The sequence below is a fragment of the Pangasianodon hypophthalmus genome, chromosome 19 (genome assembly GCF_027358585.1).
Source record: "Pangasianodon hypophthalmus isolate fPanHyp1 chromosome 19, fPanHyp1.pri, whole genome shotgun sequence".
Taxonomy (NCBI): Eukaryota; Metazoa; Chordata; class Actinopteri; order Siluriformes; family Pangasiidae; genus Pangasianodon; species Pangasianodon hypophthalmus.
The window spans coordinates 19,101,556-19,125,182 of NC_069728.1; the positions used below are offsets into that span (position 1 = coordinate 19,101,556).

General features: G+C 36.3%; 1 protein-coding gene across 3 annotated transcripts in view; it reads right to left on the bottom strand.

Moving 5' to 3' along the window:
* The window catches only part of mthfd1a (methylenetetrahydrofolate dehydrogenase (NADP+ dependent) 1a, methenyltetrahydrofolate cyclohydrolase, formyltetrahydrofolate synthetase), a 34,544-nt gene extending 22,449 nt beyond the window's left edge, over window positions 1-12,095 (bottom strand). Inside the window, exons 1-6 of one of the 3 annotated variants that reach the window (XM_034313846.2) lie at window positions 11,836-12,095; window positions 4,922-5,044; window positions 4,693-4,794; window positions 3,319-3,403; window positions 917-976; window positions 767-820 (exon numbers count right to left, since the gene is read on the bottom strand). In XM_034313846.2, coding sequence (XP_034169737.2) covers window positions 767-820; window positions 917-976; window positions 3,319-3,403; window positions 4,693-4,793 — 300 coding nt within the window. In that variant the 5' untranslated portion in view covers window position 4,794; window positions 4,922-5,044; window positions 11,836-12,095. Of the gene's footprint in view, window positions 1-766; window positions 821-916; window positions 977-3,318; window positions 3,404-4,692; window positions 4,795-4,921; window positions 5,045-5,139; window positions 5,432-11,835 lie in introns of those variants that run through there. The other 2 variants (XM_034313845.2, XM_034313847.2) reach the window with 2 other exon arrangements.
* Between the last annotated feature and the right edge of the window lie 11,532 nt (window positions 12,096-23,627).

The window sequence follows — 23,627 nt, forward strand, 5'->3', positions numbered from 1 at the left end:
GGAATCATAGACATTTATACATACACAAGGACATGCACAGAATTTGTGATTTGTTGGAGATTTTTGTAAAAGTTTTACGAAACATTAAGAACAATTTGCTCTTAAACTATTGAGATATTATAAGATTTGTTGTTTTACTCAACGCTAAATTTTCTCTCCGATGTAATTTTCTTCTGGACGATTATTTTTTAATTCAGTTAGTGTAAGGCAAAGTATCAAACTTTCTTACAATTCATATTTGGAGCACCACAAGGCCACTGACTTAAATCTGAACAAATTTTGTCAAAAGCCAGTAAAAAAATTATAACATGAAAACATAAATACAGGGAAAAAAAACATATCCGACATGTAGTGTCTGCTGTGGAGCTTGAGATAAAATGTATTTAGTGGCAGGAACACAAGTGTTTGTACACTATCATCTCCAAATGTTTATCAGAACCACACTGACCAAAAATAAATTCTGAAATTTAACCCCTAATCAACTGGCTAAAGAAAGTTCACTAGCTATAGGCCTAGCTACATATCTAGCCTACAGTACTTATCGCAACATTATTAGCATGAAGGTGTGTGTTTGTTATCGTCATCTCAGAGTAACGGTAAACAATGTCTCGCAACAACAAAAAGTCTAACTCTCAGTTGTGTAGTGTGTGTTCACTAACTTTTCACTCACTATAAAAATCCATAAAACCAGTTGGTATGTTTGTGATATCTTTAACCATTTATGAATTTAAAACTTTAACACAACAGCGAAATTATTTCTACTCACCTCATCTTCCGTAGCGGTCTTAGGGAGCCTGATGTGGTTGGCATTAATTCCAATCTGGAAAAAGGCAGAAAGTGAGTGCGAAAGAGAGATAAAGAGAATCAAAATAACATTTACAAATAAACAAGATTGTATTATAGAATCCCAACCTACTCTGGCTGCTGCCTTTAACTTCATACTGATGTAAAGATTGGAGTCGTCTCTGTCCCCAACCTGAAATGGATAAATAAATCTTTTTTTTCAGCTGCATGCTTATAGAAATCTATAAATATAACATATATGTATATGCATGCAGCAAAGGAAGTGCATAACAAATGGAAACTGACTCTTAAAATTGGTCAAAATAGGGTCACACACTGATGTATGGGTCAAAATGGGGTCACACACTGATGTATGGGTCAAAATGGGGTCACACACTGATGTATGGGTCAAAATGGGGTCACACACTGGGGTATGGTGGACATAAAGTTGTCACACTCGTTTATGGTGGACATAACAGCGTCACACACTGGTGTATGGGGTCAAAATGGGGTCACATGCTGATGTATGGTGGACAAAATGGGGTCGCACACTGGTGTATGGTGGACACAATGGGATCACACACTGGTGTATGGTGGACACAATGGGATCACACACTGGTGTATAGTGGACACAATGGGGTCACACACTGGTGTATGGTGGACACAATGGGATCACACACTGGTGTATGGTGGACACAATGGGATCACACACTGGTGTATAGTGGACACAATGGGGTCACACACTGGTGTATGGTGGACAAAATGGGATCACACACTGGTGTATGGTGGACACAATGGGATCACACACTGGTGTATGGTGGACAAAATGGGGTCACACACTGGAGTATGGTGGACACAATGGCATCACACACACTTGTGTATGGTGGACAGAATGGGATCACACACACTTGTGTATGGTGGACACAATGGGATCACACACTGGTGTATAGTGGACACAATGGGATCACACACTTGTGTATGGGATCAAAATGGGGTCACACACTGGTGTATGGTGGACAAAATGGGAGGTCACACTTGTGTATGGGGTAAAAATGGGGTCACACACCTGTGTATGGGATCAAAATGGGGTCACACACTGGTGTATGGGGTAAAAATGGGAGGTCACACACTGGTGTATGGGGTAAAAATGGGAGGTCACACTGGTGTATGGGGTAAAAATGGGAGGTCACACACTGGTGTATGGGGTAAAAATGGGAGGTCACACTGGTGTATGGGGTAAAAATGGGAGGTCACACACTGGTGTATGGGGTAAAAATGGGAGGTCACACTGGTGTATGGGGTAAAAATGGGAGGTCACACACTGGTGTATGGGGTAAAAATGGGTTCACACTCTGGTGTATGGGGTAAAAATGGGGTCACACACTGGTGTATGGGGTAAAAATGGGGTCACACACTGGTGTATGGGGTAAAAATGGGAGGTCACACTGGTGTATGGGGTAAAAATGGGGTCACACTGGTGTATGGGGTAAAAATGGGAGGTCACACACTGGTGTATGGGGTAAAAATGGGAGGTCACACTGGTGTATGGGGTAAAAATGGGAGGTCACACTGGTGTATGGGGTAAAAATGGGGTCACACTGGTGTATGGGGTAAAAATGGGAGGTCACACACTGGTGTATGGGGTAAAAATGGGAGGTCACACACTGGTGTATGGGGTAAAAATGGGGTCACACTGGTGTATGGGGTAAAAATGGGAGGTCACACTGGTGTATGGGGTAAAAATGGGAGGTCACACACTGGTGTAAGGGGTAAAAATGGGGTCACACTGGTGCATGAACATGCTGACCCATTTTATTTCACAGTACAATTCGCATGTTCTTGCTTATCAGTATAGCAGCAATTAAATTTCAGTAACACTTTCTATGAAAGTCATATTTATAATGAACTATGAATGAACACCTCCATATCATGTTAATATGCATTCATAAAGCCTTATACACATGGTTATATTCTATAGCTATCTAGCCTGCATTAGGAGACCTGATTTTATGTTTTTATTTTTATTTAAATATTTTAATTCTCATGAATTCATACTACAAAAAGTTCATAACATACCACAAGACCTTAACAGCTTTTGTAAATTTAGTGAGAAATACAACATGCATTTGACAAAACAGCATTCATGTTTAAAATATGTCACTTTATTAGAAATCACAAATATATTTTATAAGCTATTATAATAACGCCTGTTAATAATCGACACTCACTGTAACTGTTTCATAAATAATTATTAAATTCATTATAACAAGTTATGAATGTATTCATTCATCATTATAGATGTTTCCTTTATAGAAAGTGTTGCCATATTTTCTTATGTGAGAGCGATGAAGGAAAAGAGAATGGCAAGTTACCAAATGACCAGCTGGAGAAAGAAAGAAAGAAAGAAAGAAAGAGAAAAAAAGGAAGAATAAAAGAAAGTACGTGAGTCAGATTATCAGAGGAAACCAGTGTTCACCTTGTTATTATCAGAAAAAAATATTATTCGAGATAAAAACAAAGAAACGCAAGACTAACTTGTAGCACCACCAGGCCTGGTCTAAAGCCTGGAAGCTGACGGTTCATCTCCGCTACGTCCTTCTTCAGACGCTCCATCACATGTCTGCGGGGAAAGAGACCATGGACACTAATGACAACGGTTTTTAATTCACCATTTATCAAAAAAATGAGCATAACATTTAAAAAAAAACACTATTTAAATGTGTTCATAAGGCTTCATGACACCTACATAAGCCCCTTGTGACACCTACATGAACACTTAGTCCTACAAGTGTCAAGTGTCATAACGCCTGCTTTCATCACTTGTGATATCAAGGTGAAATGACGATTGAGTGATGTAGATGAGGTGAAGTTGACATAACGCATTATGACACTTTTTCGCGACATAAACCTACATGAATGTTTAACTGGCGTCAGCTGTCACAAAGACTGCTTTCATCTGTCGTGATGTCATGCTGAGTCAAGTGACGTAGATGATGTAAAGCTTACATTAGATCATGTTATGACAATTTATGAGGCCATTATGACATCTGACATAAACCTACATTAATGTTTATTCCAACTGGTGTCAGCTGTCACACTGTCACACTGCTTATATCATGTCAAGGTGACATAACATCTGAGTCAAGTGAAGTAGATGACGTAAAGCTTACATTAGATTGTCTAATGACACTTTTTGACACCATTATGACATCTGACATAAATCTACATGGAGTTTGTGTTCCAGCAGGCATCAGGTGTCATAATGACTTTATGTTCATCAACTACAATGTCACACTACCGTCACACCCGAGTCAAATGACAGCTGACGTAAAGTTGACATGCGGGTGTGTTAACATCATGACAACTGAGTCTGTAGTTCAGTGCATTTCTGACATGTCATAAAACAGTCATGATGCATCATGACCTTTTAAGTGAGTTAAGTAACCTAAATGTCATATTGCTGCTTATAAGAGTTCAACGAATACTTATAGCAATGCTACAACATTGTGATGACAGAGCTAGGTATATTTTCTCTGGGATCCAAGTGTTATGACAGGGTTATAACAGGTGTTGTGATACATTTTCCTTATGGCTGATTGTTGATATTTTTACTCTTAAATACTTGAAGAGGTTTAAATGTGCATATTTTATGACTTTTAGCCAAGTAAATCTATACTTCTTTTAATTTTAGCACCCAGACTTTTACCTAAATACAGCTTCTCCGTTCTTTTTTAACTCCTGGAACAAGAAAGCTGAGTAGTGAGTGATGAAAGGGTTATGATTAACACACATAAGAAGAATGTATGTGTCTGAGTTCTGTAAGTTAAGAATGGTGTAAGTTTAGCTTCTGGACTTTTGGACTTTGGTACCTCTTACAGAACTGAACACATGGAAAGTGTTTGGACTCACTGTGAGATCTTGTTGCCGGAGATAACCGTAGCTACGGTGCGTCGACTTTCCCAGCATTTCACGGCTCTTCGTCGGAGATTTATTGCAATTACAGGAAACATGCTACAAAAAAACCAAACAAACAGGAAGACAGGGTGAAAGGTTTATTTAAGATTTTAGTTTTGAGGAAACTCAGACAGAAAGAATTTTTTTTTAAAAATGCATGGCTACATAACATGATCATAAGCACCTATGTAGTGCTTATTCAATGCCTCAGTGTATATAAAATCTCCTCCTCTCATCCTCAGTGCAAAGTCTTATCTCTCCGGCTTTTTCCAGGTCATGACACCTCTCTCCGGACGTCCTGGGAAAGCTGTAAATAAATAAATGAAAAACAAAAAAACATCAGTTCAGCTCTAGGCAGTTTCTGTCCTCATAACTGACACACACACACACACACACACACACCCTCGTGCCCTCGTGGTTGGCTTTGAAAAAGTTTACAGGAACCACCAGAGAGGTTCGGGTTCAGCCTCCAGCGCTGACATGAAGGAAGTGATACGGCTCGGCTCCCTCTCAGCCAATCACAGAGCGTGTTTAATTTGATCTCTGTTTCTTTATCTGCTGCGGCGAGCTGTGGGTTTTGTCAGAAAAACAAGAAAATGTCTGCGTGCACAGGGAGGGCCAGGAGTGCTGGGAGGATCTTGGCCAGCTTCCAGTGGAATAAGTACTCTTTCTCTTTCTCTCTCTCTCTCTCTCTCACACACACACACACACACACTCCCCCACACACTCATGCTGCACTCTTGTGAACTCTGAGAAAATACCTCCCCCAGTGCATCTTCATCCAATGAGTGAAAGGATACCTGGCTACCGTCCAATCACAAAGAAGGTGGAGGAGGTTCCTCCTTCAATACGCCACCACTTAAAGTGACGTGTTTCTAAACGTACTGCTTGAAATATCAGGTAATTAGTGCAAAAGTTTTCACCCCCATGATCTTTGAACTGCAAAAAAGGAAATCTTATAAAAGAATGAGTGAGTAAGTTTTGTTTATAAAGCACATAAAGCACAAAACTACATAGTGCAGTTTTTACAGAAACTGTGAGTGTGTTGAGACACAGATCTTCAACGCTGGCCCATTGTCTCACACACACAAACACACACACACACACAGATACCACACAGATGGAGATGCTTTTGAGCTCTGGTGACTTCTCAAGGTCAAAATCTGTAACTATTATCTCTACACAAATACAATCATGCTGAAAAGTATTGGCACCCTGAAAGATAATGGGCAAAACTGAATGTATGAAATAAACATTACACACAATGAAATTTGAAATTTGAAATTTTGACTACTACTACTACTAATAATAATAATAATAAAAATAATAATAATAACATTAATTTATTATTATTATTTATTATTATTCTAAATCTACAATAACAAATTTACTGACACATTCATACATACAGTATTTAAAATAAATGCAAATAAATTGGCATCCATGATTTTTATCTGTTGTTAGTTTCAACCCTGTTTTATGAATTAAATAATAGAAATCATATAAAAAAATTGTAACAAAGACAACACATACTGGCTTTCAGCTCTTTTATACCCAGTGGAATGCTGTTTTTATTTTTATTAAATTTTTTTATAACAGATTTCATGTGTTAATTCATATTCAGAGGATGTGTGTGTGTGTGTGTGTGTGTGTGTGCATAATTTGGCTATTTGCAAACTAATAGACAATAATGCATTAATGACTGAATGAATGAATGGTATATATTATTTATGTATGTATGTATTTTTTTATTTATTTATTTAACCGGCTCAATTAAGGGAAGGTGATATTTTAATTTAAGGGTCAGTAATAAATTATTTATGATCAAGTAATACACAGTTCACTATATATACATATTACAAAAATATAAAAATATATTAATTAAGTAATTAATGGGGCCCACTGCTTTCCAAACATTTATATTTTCTCTGTTTTATTCATTTTGTCAAATTATTTCATAATTATATTGTAATTATAATTGTATTATTTTATTATTAAAAGTTAAACCTTTATTTTAAAGTATTTAACTTTATAACCTAAATATTAATAAATTATACTATTTATAATTTTACACAAATATTCAATAATTGCTCAATTATTGGTTGTAATTATCAGACTACTTCTTGTTCGCTTATAATTAATTTATTTCTGATTTATTAAACAGACTGTTTCTAACTACATTTATTAAAATAAATGCCATATCATTACCAAAATATGGACATCTTCAGATGTGTGCAAAAGTTTTCACCCCCCATGATTTTTGAAAGGGAAAAATGATTTTTTTTTTTTTTTTTTTTTTTTTTGCAGCATATCTTTATGATAAAAACGGAAACCATGTATTAGAAGAAAATGACATTTTCATGATACAGATTTATATTTTTCATCTTTAAATTAAATCCACTAGATGGCGACGCAGATCCACAAACGCACACTGCGTGAACCCTCACACCAGCCTGAAGTCTTGGGAGTAAAGTGTAAATGTGTGCACGTTGAGCCTAAGACCAAGTCAAGCACCTAGTTTATTCATTTTAACATAAATCTCCACTCTGAAACACATTCAATCTGTTTATAATGAAATCTTTGATGTATTTATGATTCTGAAGCTTATTTGGTGGTTGATGCTGTATTTCTGTGAGAAGTTAGCGGTTGTGTCCCGCGCTGATGTCACAGGGAGACACTGTTACTGTTAGCGCTGTTACACTGGTGTTTAATAGCAGAAAAACCTTACAACAATGTCATTAGTGATAAGTTAGCTTTTGCCATTAGCTCCTAAAAACAAAAGAGATTGTTTTGTTTCTCACTCATTAATGAGATATTAATGAGAAATCCAGCCTGGAAGCAGTGGAGACATTGGCGCAAAGATGTTGGATTCAAACTCCCAGAATGCAGTGCAGCTATACCGTACAGTGTCAGAGATGGTGATGGGGTTGATGGTGGTATTAGCTTGAAAGTTGAAGCTTTGGAGGCTGATGTGTTTGAGCAGATGAAGATGAGGAGGTGAGAGAGCTGGACAGACTAAAAGACTAAAGCGCCGCTGCATCACTCTCTTTAGAGAGAAATCCCATCTCATCAGCAGGTAGTCACACGGCATTGCGGGTAATGTAGAACACCATTAACCAAAGTGAAAATTGAGCACTGTGCACTTTTTAGAAACATTAAGATGGCGATTATGACAGAGAACGACATTTAAGGATATTTTAATCACCCAAAATTTCATTTTATTTCTTTTTCATTTTTTCATATTTGAATGCATGTGTGTTTGATTTCTGCATTTTATGTGGTGAAAGGAACAAAAGTAGGAACAAAAAATTAATCAACTTGGTAATTTTTTGCCAAATTTCATGGGAATAATTTAATTTCTTGTTTCAATGTGTGCCAAGAAAAGCAAAAATAAAATCAAAAGCGCTTTCCTAGTTTTCTCGTTTTCATTTCGACACAGAAACCAAATGAAAGCAACGTTTTTTTGGTGATCTTTTTTTTTTTTTTGTTTTGCTGTTGTTAAGATTTATACTCTGGAACTTTATTCTGTTTTCATAAAAGAAATGATAAAGCTGGGATCAAAGTACACAAAAAATTTGGGTTCTTAAAATATTCTTAAATTGCAGCACCTGGAAAATCCTGCTGATATTTTCAGCTGCCATATTGTCCTGTTTTTAAAAAGCTCCTAGTGACCCTAGTAATCTACGCAGTAATACACATTCATTATTAATTTTAGCCCCAGAAATGAATCTGAAGTGATGAAAAACAAGCAAAAGAGAAAACTCTGATGATGGTGCGCTGGCATATTTTCAGTTTGAAAGCCAGATCTGGTTTTGAGCATCTCGTCTGCATGTAAGGCAGCGTACACTGGTCACTCTTTCAGAGCGGTAAGAGAGATGACTTGCAGGTTTGCGGGATTCTCGGGGCAGGAAGATGAGCGGGGTGTTTCTGGCATTAGCACTCTGCGCTCTCCACAGCACCATTACAACCCTGTAGGCTTTAAAAGCATTAGCATTATTTCCTGCTCAATGGACATTAGCGTGTAATTGCTCTGCTCGGATTGATCTTGTTAGCCAAATGATATAAGCCTGACTTTCTCCTGGTGCACAGAGCATTTTTGCAGGGGCGTATAAATGGAGCTTAATAATTCCTCAGAAATATTGGCACCCTTCAGTATTGTATATTGTATAAGACGAACATTACACACAATGATTGACTTTTTTTTTTCCACTAAAACCTTTTGACTAAGAACATTCTCACGCATAAGAAGTCATATTTTTAAATATTAGCATATATTTCCAATCAAAACCATAGTGGCAAAAGTACTGGCACCCCTAACATATTAAATAAATAAATAAATATTTCTATTAATTATATAGAATTTCTACTGTGTTTGACCTGATATTATAGTGGCAGATGAGTAAATTCTCTTCATCACCACCATTATGGAAAAAATGATAATATACATTGCTAAAAATGATAATATACAGTGCCTTGCATAAGTATTCACCCCCTTAAACTTTTCCACATTTTAGTGCTACAACCTGGAACTGAAATGGACTTTATTGGGATTTTATATCATGACCATAATATTAAAATGAACTACTTCCAAAAAACTAAATTAGTTCGGTTGCCATCTGAAGTCACATAATTTTTTAAGTGGAGTTGATCTTTATGCAATTTAAGCATCACATGATCTCAATATAAAGACATCTGTTTTTGGAAAAACCCAGTTTGCTAAATAATATACCTAAACACACAGCATCATAAAGAAACAGGACCAAGTTCTGGAAAAGTATCAGTCAGAGTTTGGTTATAAAAAATAGGCCAAACTTTGAAAATCACAAAACGCAACATTAAATCAATGAAAAAGAAAAAAAAATTCATTTAAAAATTGGAAAGAATATAATCTAACCACAATGCTGCCTAAAGGAGGCCGTCCACTAAAACTCAGTGGCCAGGTAAAGACAAGATTATTTAAAGGAACAACCAAGAGGCCACGGGTACCGCTGTGTATGGTGCTACCACCACCATGCTTCACAGTGGGGATGATGTTCTCAGGATGATGGGCAGTGTTGGGTTTCTGCCAAATGTAGTGTTTGTACCAAGGGTAAAAGTGTTCAATTTTGGTGTCATAATGAGAAGCAAAGAAGAGCAAGAAGATCATAGAATTGTGAAGTTGTCAAGTTTTTAAAAGCTATTAGACACCACGTGAACAACAACAAGCTGAAGAGTCGCGTCAAAGAACATGTTCCTGAGAGGAACCTATATTACATACACATTCATTTTATAAAGTCATTATTCGTGAAGGGTGCCAATAATTCTGGACTTGATTCAATAGTATAAAAGATGAGGATCAGGGATGGATATATTTTTATATAGACCGTTTCTGCTCTACACTGTACAGAAGAATGGAGTTATTAATAATTGATGGAGATGAACAGTAGAAGTGTATAAATAAACACAGATAACGAGCTGCACTCAGGCTGTTCACTGGGAAAATTAATGTCTCAAACTAACAAGTGAAGAACGGGAGAATTTGCTTAAAATCCCGGATGGAAGCACATTCACGCTGAACGGCTTTGGGAGCTTGTCCAGAAGTGAGACATTATTAGTAACATAAAACAAACTGAAATATCTGGCCACCAGTGGGACTTTAAACAGATGGTGCTGCACTAGTTTTTTTTTCTTATGTGTTTCTGATGGTGTGTATGGAGCTGTTTTGTTCTTCTTTGAGAACGTTATTACTTTCAAAGAGCTTCCTTTCTCAGTAATTTAGTAAAGCTGTGTGTAAAGGTTTTTGTTTATCAAACTGAACTAAAAATTCCTGTCAGATTCACAAACGTTGAGCGGATTTCATTCATACTCATGCGCTTTGTATTCCCTTAAAACATACAAAAAAGATATGAACGTTTTTTTCCCAACTAACTGGATTTTCAAGAATGCCACATCTTATTGTGTAAACGCACCTGTAAACAATTTACGAATACATTTTTTCGTATCCAGTTTGAGAAACAAGGCCAAATATTAGGCAACTTTTCATACCAGCACATTTTGACTAAACTCCAGCAGCCAGTTGTAGCAGTGTGGAATAAAATCAGTGTGTAATGTCAGAAACATAATAAACTGTACATTCAGAGTACAGTATTTACCTGCAAAGCTAATGCTTGATAGATTTTTGGTCACATCATGGATACGTAATGAGAACTGGTACAAATGCGTTTAAAAATTAACGCAAAATGAAATCCTCACACAGGGAGACAGATTTCATTACCTTTAGCCAAAAACGTAAACAGGAAACACCACACTGAAGACACGTAATAAAGTGATTAGCTCTTTCCAGCTGTTACAAAGCATGAACAGGGACTTACCTATGTTACGGACATTCTACAACATTAAATGTAACTATAAATAGATTTTTAAAAAAAATGAAAAATTTTTATCTTTGGTGTTTTATTCAGTACGATTCAAAATTGTCAGGGGCCTCAAAATTCTTGATGCCCCAGTTTAAGGCAATTCGCAGAAGAAGTATACAGTTTAATATCACAAGTTTTATAGAAATGTGAAAAAAATACCCATAAAAAAACCCTAATTATTGTAAACAACAAACAAAAAAGTTATCAATCTAGACTGGCATGGAAAACTTGGTCTTTAGCTACCCATAAAGACAAATTTTCCAAATCTAGATACTATAGATATAGAAAATATAGATTTTCTAAAATAAATAATGGGGATGAAAATCATCCAAGCATCAAAATGTCAAAATATTGTGTCAGTTATGACATAAAGAATATAGTTCACATTATATTCTTATGAAATGTTTTGTATTATGATGTATTTCTTAATGCAGTTTTACATTATAGAGAAAAAAATAGAGAAATTAGGGAAAAAATTATCTTTATGTGTACTTATATCCATCTGGTGTAGCATTTCTTTAATGATTTCCAGTATGTTAATCATGCATTACAATCTTGTATATTGCTTACTGCTTAGTTTATGAAGGGTGCCATTAATAACGGACCTGACTCAACAGTTTCACGGCTCTCCTGAGAACAGCTCCAGCTGTCTGATGTAATCATGTAGAAATGTGTTCAGTGTGCTGAGATGTGAGATGTTTACCTGCTCAACACAACACGAGTTCAGAGGAGCGTCCTGATCTGCTCCGGGTTCCTCACACCGGGTTCTCGCTAGGCGTCACTCCTACGCCTGTGCACTTCCTGTGTGCTGTCACACACTCGTCCGGCTCGTAGGAGCAGCTAGTGATTTTAGCGCTAATCAATCTGAGAGTGTAGGCGGAGAATCAGATTAAAGTCCCGTGATAACGAGAAGAGTGAAGAGGCTTTACAGAGGGGATGAAGGATGAAGGAATCAGTTCACCGTTTATACATCTGGATCATGAACTCCATAAATACACTCTTTTTATCTCTATTTCTCACCAACACAGGGTGGAGTCTGAGTAAAACAGAGGCGTGTCTCAAATACGCATTATTCTGACCTTGAAATGACCTTGAGCATGTTTTTTTTTTTTAGCAATATTGGCTCAAGTGAGAAACACTGTCTGACAGTTTGATGTAACCGCAATATGTCATGCTTAATTTTATGTTTTGGTTAAAAATAAAAAGACAAAACAATAGTCTGTGCTGGATCAAGTGCTATTCTACGTGCTGCTGAATAATGAGTGCGGAAGCCATTTTGTTAATTCAAACCAGTGATTAATGTCATCATTACAACTGTTCATGCAGTGCTATATACTGGAGATACACTAGACTCCTGTTAGATTTATTTCAACACTCACCATCTTCTCATTCATATTTCGTCATATTAGTCTTTTGAATTCTTCATTTTTCATTTTTAATTTCATTTCTTTTCATTTTCATTGGCTGTTGCCTTTATGTTATATCACATTATATTTGATAGCAAATGAAACAAAACAAAAAGCTATTTCCTTTTTCAGTCCATATTTTCTATATTTCTATTTTTTTTTTTAATTTAAAGGCGAGTGTTTGCATTGGTATTGAAAAATCCCATCTCAGATGCTTTTACTCAAGAAAATTCTGGCAACCTTAGAGACGTGAACTACACGCAGGTGATTTTAATAATCAGAAGGTCGACTTGAGCATGTGCGTGTCCCGATTCTGAATACAAGGAACTTTCCCTATGTAAATATTTAAGTCTCTGAATAAAAGTCTTAAATCGAGGTGTTCTAGTTCTTTCCAGTGTCTGAATCCCATTTCAAATAATTTCCTTCATCTTTACACTGGAGTAAAGAGCTAAAAATCATGCTGTGCTGTTTGCTCTATTCTCATACATTTTAAACACACTGAGGATGGCATATTGGACACTTGAAATCCTTCTTCTCTGGAACCCAGTGGTTTCTCGGTGAGTTCTGCCACAGCAGCGAGGATGAAAGCTATCCCCGAGCAAGTTCCTCTGTCCCACTTACGTCAAGTTAGTCAGGACTCCATAAGAGGGTTCTAATAAAACAGGGCTCTGAGGATGCGGTTAAATAAATCACTATCAGGAGATCATAAAAAAAAAAAAAAAAAAAAACAAAGTGTGGTGTTTTACACCGAAGGCACACGCTGTATGTAGGTCACTTTTAAGTTTTTTTTTTTTTTTTTTTAGATGGAACTTGTTGGACTGATATGTGTTTTCATATCATAAAAAGTTTCCATCCACACGTAATTGTCTATATTGGGAATAGGATCAGGTGCAGATTGCACACATGACCCTGACCGAGAAGTTTTTACACCTCTGTGCCAAGTAGAAATGCTCTTATTGAACGAGTCACTGAAATGAATGAATCTGTATCAGAAGGAGTCGTTCGTTTGATTCAGATCCTGCTGATGGACTTCACAACTGCAAAATGCAACAGCACTCACTGGATTTTAGACTGAATCACTCATCAGCAGATAGCAAATCATGCAACTGAATGAATCAGTGGATGAATCGGAATGAATCATTGAACCGAATCGACTTAAATGACTCGAATCATAAAAGGACACAAGACTCCTATGCCAAGTAGTTTGATGTAGTACATGCCAGCAAATAATTAATTATTAAAGTCATCCTTTTAAAGTCCATGGAAAGGTTTTTTACCTTTTTAGTTGTGTGCACAATTAACTGTCAACACAGGATAGAAAAAAATAAAACGCATAATAATATGCACTGCATCAAGTGCTATTTTAAATTAAACCTAGCATGCAGTGATATAAAGGGCAAGATAGATCTAAAACTAGTTATCTGTTTGTATAAAATTATTGTAATAATAACAATAATGTCATAACTTAAGTGAAAATCCCATATTTTGGCACGGATGGATTTCGAACTCTTGTGTACGTCGTACTGTAAAATCACACTCCTCCCTCTGACGTCTCCTGACATTTAAGTCATTGTTTACGGCACAGAAATCAGACCAAGCCCCTGCTTTTTTTTTTTCTCCCACTGACCTACAGTAAGATTTGAATGAAGGGATTCTTAAAGATGACCTGATTAGCCTTTTGTTCCACCAGGAGCTTATTAGGTAAAAGTGCAGCGGTGACCTTTAGCGAACCGCAATGCCTCGCTGCACAGATTTTATTGAGATGATATACAAATAAATTGAGTTTCAGTAAAACAAGACAACCTATATTAACCTAATTTCACAAAATGTCACCTTCCTCTTCTGTCATTAGCATTTATAGAGAGTATAAGATGCTACAAGTGACTGCAAATGGTTCTGCTGCATAGATTTACAGTCAAATGCAAAAGTTTGTGCGCCCTTAGCATATAATAAAGAAAAGGAAATGTAATTCGTACTAAGACATATGGTGTTTCACAGATATATATATTTTTTAACAAAATGATGAAATAGTGTATATGGAAATCTGGTTTCTGCAGAAGCTAGCATCTAGACCTGCCTCCCTGGTTGTTTTCACAAGCCAATCGAATTCTGATAAATATAAATAAAGTCCCGCCCACCAAAATATGACATTTCACAATGTTGCGGAAATAAATTTTCTGTTTTTCACTGTCTTTAGCCGAGAGATTTTAAAAGTATTTTTATTTTTGACAATCTAAAAAGTATCAATTATCCCTAGATAAATGGTAAAAATTATAATAATAATAATAATAATAATAATAATAATAATAATAAATTAATTGTAGTTACATTTATACATCTTTTCACCCAGAATGCATGGGGGATGCAAACACATACAGTAGCATAAATAAATAAGTAAATAAATAAATCAATAAATTGAACTCCATCCTTGTGCAGAAATTATCCTGAGGCTCATGATTGAAAATAAATCCCAAATTTCCTTGTCTATTCTTCGATTTTTTTCACCCATGTAGCTTTAACTGATGTTTACACCAGCATTTTATTCACAGATTGTGTTTATGACATTCTGATAAAAAAAAAAAAAAAATCCCTTGTAACTCAGAAAGCCCTCCAGCCAAACATTACTTTATAGCATGCAATCACCAGCTTCTGGCTCCAATTTCACTGAACGCTGTTATTTTTCACCCTTATTTTAAAAGCTCGGCTGCACTGATAAGGCCGAGGAAATGCGTCTCTGAAGTGCTGGCCCGAGCCTGAGAGAATCAGCAGCACTTTTAAGCCAGTCGAGGCTCCCTGGCTGTTTTTTAATGAGGGCCTCAATTCATGCGAGGCAGCTGAAAACCCTGAGAATATGTTCACTCTTCTTTCAGCGTAATGGAAGTCTTTCTTTTTTTCCTCCTTAATGGCAGTGTCCACTCGATAATCCCTTGATGCAGTGGTCTGTTTGAAACGTGTGATGTGCGATGCGGGGCCGATCGGACGCCATTAGCAGAATGAATTACTCAAACAGTGGGGGTGAAGAGAAAAGAGGCTGCGCGGATCCTATTGAACCGGGCTGATGATTATCAGATCTGTTTTCCGAGGTGCCATAATGAAGTGAGGTCTAAGTAGAGGTCATGCAGGATGACAACACCTGCTAATCTCTAAGTCAGTTACTGCCACGTCGTTATAGCAACACAAAGTGTTTTATTCCTCTTATACTTTTATCTATTTATAGCTACATTCAATGTGTGGAGCGTCCATGTAAGAAGTTAGTTCCTGTTCTCACTTACGTTATAACAGCTACAGTCGTTCCCTCACCAGCCTCTTTACTGTTCTCATTCTTGAAGTTAATTGAAAAAAAAAAAAAAAACGCAGCTTGTTAACTTTACCTCTGACTGTTACAGTTTGCTGACACTGGAGACTCCTTCCATAAATGTTAAATAAACGCCTCCTTACAGAAAACTTCAACATTTCAGTTTATGTGGAGCATCTGCCGTACAAGACCCTGGGAATGATCTGTTACTATAGAAATGATAACGTATTAGAATGAACGTATTAATATAAATCCGTAAATAAAAATGTTTACTATGGCGGAACCCAGCTGTGTTTAGTAATTAGATTCTTTTCTTAGTAATTTCCCAACACATCTGAGGGAAACGTTAATGTTTCCTTTAACATTATGCCTTTACAATACATCGTATGTCCTCGGGTTATAGAAAAAACACAAACACATACTTCGTGCTAGCTGGATTATTAATTTAAGTCATTTTGACATTCATATTAGAGACAAGTTTAATGTAGGAATATAACAGAAGTAAGATCTAGTGTAGAAATTATAGATACTTGAGTAAATTAATTAACAGTACTGAGATAAAACTCCTCTTTAACGTACCACATCAATATTTCATTATTTTTCATGTAAAGACTCGTCATATGTTCAGATTGCACCAAGCAGTAATTAAGTAAAGTATGAAAGTAGCTAAAGTGCCAAAGCAAGCCAGTAAAGTCCATAAGAATGTTATTAAGTAAATAAGTAAGCAAAGAAGGTAAGTAAGAAAAGCATAAATAAATAAATAAATGAAGTAAATAAGTGTGTCAGTAACTAAAGTATCTAAGCAACAAAGTGTGTATGTAAATTAGTAACTAAGCAAAGTACTTATGTAAATAAAGTATGTACTTAATTAAATAAATAAGTAAATATGTAATTGTGTAAGTTTAAAAAAGTAGTAATGTTAGTAAGTAAAGTAAGTAAAGTGTCTAAGTATGTAAATAAGTCATTAACATACAAACATAAGTAATGAAGTACGTAACATAGATACGCAAGTAAGTAAAGTACGTAAGTAGTTAAGTAAAGTACTTAAGTAAGTGCATAAAATATGTTAGTAAGTAAAGTATCTAAGTAAGTAAAGTACTTATGACTGTTAGTAAATAAGTAGTAAGTAAAGTAAATAAGTAAATAAAAATGAGTACAGCTTGTTTTATTCCATGTTTTATAAATAAAGTCTGAGATTGTGAACTTTTCTAGGCCTCTTTTCTACCTTTTAAATGATTTCATAATTGTTTTATTAATAATGAAGGAAATTCTCTAACAAAAAGATAAATCACGTATACAGTGTGTGCACTCTAGCGCCACCTAGCTGTCATACAGTTTACTAACGTCACACTCTGTTGCGTTTCCATGGTGTTTTTTCCCCCATGTTCAGGTTACATCCACTACTTTACATTGAATACTGATGGAAGCTTCTGGAAAGCATACCAGTTGTTTATCTACCAGATGTTTATATCCATTTGAAGAGGAGTCTTAAAGTCCTGTCGAATCTTTCAGCTTTGTCGCAGTGCAAAGGCCCAGAATATTCTTCTAATTCGATTAGACTGCTGTATTGAATAAATGCTACAGGTTCTGTAGAACTGCTAGTAACTGTGGCTGTAAATTACAGCTGAAAATTACAGGTGACTCATGAATGGTTTTCAAACCTTGATGTGCAATTTTCTTCTTCTCCTCCAGATTTCCATTTTCCCCCCATAATGTCCATTCTGCCTTTTTGTTGTTGTCCATTATCTAATTCCATTTTTAAACACTGTGTTTTCAGCAAAATAAAAAAGAACATTTATACGCTGACCTCTGTGTTACTGCTCTGTGTTATATACATCAATATGTACAATTACAAGCAATCCCATGATTCCTGTCATAGCAGAAGAGACATTCAGCACCGAAGGTTTTAAATCAGGTAATGAGAACTCCCATGTACAACAATGGTGTTGATTTTTTTTCTTTTTCAAACTCTTTTCAGCACTTTAATTAACAAACTGAAATCACTTCTAATGCTGAAAATAAAAAGCATTCCTATTGTTTTTGGTCTCTTCATAGACAAGGTTGCTGTCAGCTGTGAGTCAAACAGCTCACTGCCTAAAACACACAACCTATAAATACACTTCATTATTAACTTCAGGACATATTTATTGAAAAAGACTGTAAAGCGCTTCTGTAAGTTGCTCTGGACAGGGGCGCCTGCCAAATGTAAATGTAAATATAAACCACACACAGGTGTAACCACTCACTCATTACCCGCTCGTCTCCGTCTCCGCCTCCGATTCACTGCCAGTGCTTGAGCACACCCTTGCTGCCACAACCCAATATAGAATTAAAAAATGAGCAAGAATTTATAGTCAATATGAATAAAATGCACAATAAGTGACATTTTTAGCTTAACTTACAGGTGCACTGGTTTCAAACTGATCAGTTCCACCATAGTTATTATTTGTTGAAGCCTCTGCTCGAGAGAAAACAGCACCGAATCGCTTCCTGTAATGTCAAACAAGGTTGGTGATACTCAAAGAGGATCTTAACTGGAGATCATTTTAAGTTTCTTCATATTTATAAGTTTATGTATGTGTACATCTTCAAATTAGACCAAATTAGACCATCTTTCAGCGGTATCTGGAGATCCAGGGTTATCCTGTTAAAAGAAGAGGTCCAGCATGAGAGACTTGATCATTTATACATAAGTCATTGACTTCCAAACAAGAAATTTTTAATCTTAATACAGCATGCTTAAATACCTAAAAGAAAATTCTTATCTATGCTCCTCTATTCGCAAAGCACCAAAGCTGCACTTATCACTTCAACAATTTGGCAGAAGTGCTAGTTCTTCTAGCATCATATCAAATTAGCCTATGATATTAGAGATAGTGCATCTGCATCAGATAACACCTCAGAGAAAGGATTCTCATTTCTGAGCCATGCATGGAAACAATATCTGCAAAACACAAAGTAGCCCATAATGATGAACAAGCCTCCATTTCAGAAGTGAAGTATATGCAGCTATTTATGCATAAGAACATCAACCGAAAGAAAAAAAAGTCTCTGTTTGTGCAAGTGCCACTTTTGATGATTCGCTTGCTAATGAACAGTAAAGCCGAGGCACTCAACTCTACGCCAGTCGCCTCGTCCAGCAGTCCAGATATCAAAGGCGATGGACACGAGATGGATGCGTTTGGTAATGAGCCAGCGATAAAGCCTATTGCATTATGCAGAATCAACACGATAGGAGACGAAGGGAGCCATTTTACTTTCCCAAATCCCATGAATATATACATACATAAAAGGTCTATGAATTTGTTCACAAAACAGACCATTTCCACTCTGACAACGAATATCCAGGCAACCGTTCTCACTGTTTCCATTTCAGTCCTGCCACCTGTGAAAAGCGTCTGAACACAAGGACTAGATCTGTATATAAAGCTGAGAAATGTCCACACACCTCCATACTGTGTGTCACTGCTGTGGAATTCAACCTGCCACCATACATGCTACAAAATGTAAGAATGAAAATCAATGGAAATTTGGATTATTCATCGATTCTGAGCTGGAGAGAGGAGTAATGGCATTACTGTAGTGGTCCAGTTTTCTTATTTCATGGCTTATGAATACTTAACAAGGCTGTGGTCTGATCGGTGAGATTGGCCTCAAATTATTGAAAGAAGCTCCACAATACTGCATGATGAGTCCTCGAAGGTTAGAAGGTTGGGAAGAATTGTTCACACAGATTATTGAGAAAGTAGGGTAGCGCTGAAGATCTTGGAAATTGAGTGTCGCTTATGATTTGAATGTTCCTAGTGGGTGTAAAAGAAAAAAAAAAGCAAAGCTAGGGAAACACAAGGACGTTTAGTGGGTGGTGTTTAGATCCTAGCAGTTTTACCCTGGGGCAGTTCTCATCCACATCTCCATGCAAAGCTGTCATCATGTAATTACACAAACACGTCTCTGCTGGGAAACATTCCAGTGGTGAGATCAAATGCATTATGATTTTGGTAATATAGATATATTTTACACAGACTAAAACTGAGCTATAGCTCATACAATATTCTGAGTACTGATAATTCAGTTTTTATTCAGTATTGGAATTCATTCCACACAATCAGTAGTGCACCGAACCAGAGTAAGCCATAATCTTCATTTACAGTCACTCCAGAATTACTGACTGTAAATTTGTGTAAAAAAAAAAGAAAGAAAGAAAGAAATATGTGCAACATTTTGAATGATTTATTTATACATTGTCTTTTTGAAATTCTTCATATATCACTATTTATTTATTAACATTGAATTATTTATACTTACATATTTATATTTACAGAATTGTTTGTATATTGCCAGATTATATGATTATTATCATGAGAATTGACATGAGTCAGTCAGGTCTTAATTGACATGAGCCACTCCAGAACTGACGTGAGGAAGTTCTGATTTTATCAATTCTGAATTGTTTTGTGAGTCAGGCTTTTAATTGACATGAGTTGGTACTGAATTTGTCAGTAAGTATATCCTGACCTTTGTTTGTTCTGCATTGACATGAGTCAGTTCTAAAATTGAGTCGGATCTTAATTGAAACGAGGAAGTTCAGAATTGATATGAGTCAGTTCTGAATTCATTGACATGAATTAAGATCCAAATGAAAATTAGTCAGTTCTGAATTTACATGAGTCAGTTCTGAATTTACATGAGTCAGTTCTGAATTGATATGAGTCAGTTCTGCATTGATATGAGTCAGTTCTGCATTGAAAGCTAATCTAGGCTCAGGGAATCCAGTGAATTTCTATGAAACTACCTGGCTAACATTATCTAGCTAGCTAGCATAGTTTCGGAAATTTAGGACAGTCAGACAAACAGTGTTAGCAGAATAGCCACTTAATATTATCTATTCAGAACTGATTCAGATCAGCTCATAAGTGACTCATGTCTATTCACAAATGTCTCATATCAATTCAGAACTGACTCATGTCAGTTCAGAACTGACTCACGTCCTCATATCAATTCAGAACTGACTCATCAATTCAGAACTGACTCATGTCCTCATATCAATTCAGAACTGACTCATGTCCTCATATCAATTCAGAACTGACTCATGTCCTCATATCAATTCAGAACTGACTCATATCAATTCAGAACTGACTCACGTCCTCATATCAATTCAGAACTGACTCATGTCCTCATATCAATTCAGAACTGACTCATATCAATTCAGAACTGACTCATGTCCTCATATCAATTCAGAACTGACTCATGTCAAGTGAGGGAGGAAGATTTTTTGGATTTTGTTCGATTTCACACTGGGAGTCCATGTCAGCATGTTAGGGATTAAGCGTTGAAAATACTAACTCATTATTTGAGCAGACACACTGTTTTATTTGTACATGATTCCTCTGTGTGTGTGTGTGTGTGTGTGTGTGTATGTGTGTGTGTAATGAACATGACCTGATGCTGATGAACTCCAGTGTTGGTAATGAGTACTGCATTATATGGTGCATTATATTCACACTGACCCTCTGCTGACCTTCAGCCTGACACGACCAGGCCACATTGCTAATGGCTAATGGCTAATCCATCCTCATGTAATTACAGATAGATCAGTGGATAGTGCAGAAGTGAAGGATTGTAATTTAAAGTCATACGAAGAGGCTCAAGCTAACAGTAAATGTTAAATGATATCGATAGAAGAATCAATGGATAATTTTATCTGTACAGTGCCTTAAGATTAATTTATGAAATATATTATATCTCCTTGCCATAGTTTCTCAGTCTGGGTCCTGGAGCACCCTAATTAACAAGCCGGAGTACTCCAGGACCAACAATGAGAAACACTACTATAGATAACCCACTGTTTATCTTTTAAACCCTTTGACATGTCAAATATTATTAATATTGAAAGCTATAACTAGTTGAATATTGAGCCAATGGTTTCAATTTTCATCATATTTAAGCGAATCTCTGAGATTAGATTTCTAGGGTTCGTTTCTCTAAAATACATTTTTTTTTTTCATTTTGCTAATAATTCACATGTTCCACCCTACTTTTCTCACCCTGGATAAAATGCTGTACTGCAGTATAATATTGTAACACTTCAATTTACGTCATTAATAAAACACACAGAGTCATGCTGTGATAGGAAAATAATCAGCGACGGGATGGTGTGATGAAACGGAGTTACTGTTACCACCCTGAAGTTAATTATTTTCTGATAACAGCACGTCCTGAGTGTTTTATTCCTTTTATACCACAGCAATCTGACAACAATTACAATTTTTTAAGCATTAAAGAACGACACATCATACTTTTAATCCATTTATATTTATATTTAATATTGTGAAAGGTCTGTGTACTGAAGCCCTATACACCTCAGAATTCATCTTGCTACTTCTGTCAGCAGTCACATCATCAAGAAACACCAGTGAGCCCATTCCATTGGCAGCCATACATGCCCATGCCATAACACTGCCTCCACCATGTTTGACACATGATGTGATATACTTTGGATCATGAGCTGTTCCTTTCTTTCGCCATACTTTTCTCTTCCCATCATTCTGGTACAAGTTAATCTTGGTTTCATTAGTCCAAAGAATCTTATTCCAGAACATCTTTTTTAGATGTTTTTTGGCAAAGTCTAATCTGGCTTTCCTGTTCTTGAATGTTACCAGTGGTTTGCTCCTTGTTGTAAACCCTCTGTATTTACATTCATGAAGGCGTCTCTTGATTGTAGATTTTGACAATGATACGATAACCTTCTCCAGAGTGTTCTTGACTTCTGTTGATGTTGTGAAGGGGTTTTTCTTCACCAAGGAAATGATTCTGCGATCATCCACTTTAGTTGTCTTCCATGGTCTTCCGGGCCTTTCGATGTTGTTGAGCTCACCAGTGCTTTCTTTCTTTTTAAGAATGTACGCAACTGTTGATTTGGCCACACCTAAGCTTTTTGCTATCTCTCTTATAGATTTATGTTGTTTTTTCAGCCTAATGATGGCCTCCTTCACTTGCATTGAGATCTCCTTGGACTGTTCAACTCCAGTTGAACAGCTGCCAAATGCAAACTAAATACCTGATATCACCTCCAGACCTTTTATCTGCTTCATTTGTCTTGAAGTAATAAGGGAATGGACCGCACCTGGTCAATTAACTTCTTGTAAGTCAATTGTCCAAATACGTTTGAGTCCCTGAAAATGGAGGTACTTTTCTTAAAATGGCTGTAATTCCTAAATGGTGAATGCCATATTTTTGTGGAACCTCTTAAAATAAACCTGAAAGTCTACACTTCGATCACATCTTGATTGTTTTATTTCAAATCCATTGTGGTGGTATATAAAGGCAAAATCATAGCAAAAAATAGCATTCAATATTGTCAGAGCTGCTGGTATAGAAAATAATCAACACTTCAAACTGTAGTATAAATGCTAATTTAACCCTTTCCTAATAGTGAGTACAGAACAGAAACAAATGTGCATGTGAGTTTTTTCCCCTTATTATATATAATATATAAATACATATATGCAAATCTCCAGGATACGAGCTGATAGGTGAGTGGTGACCAGTTTAAGTGATGTCTTCATAGCTAAAAGGTAAAATCAGAACCTTCTCTGACCTTCTCTGACCCGTCTCACACCCACTGTAGCTCTATGTGCTGCTGTGAGCCGTGATAAACACCCCTCCTGCCATCTATCCTGAGCTGAGTGTGTACTCTCCAGCAACGGCTGCTTCCCACGTCTGCTATATTTATACCTATGTTTATAGGTCACATGACATCAACCTAAAAAGCCCAGTGACAAAAATTTCATCAAG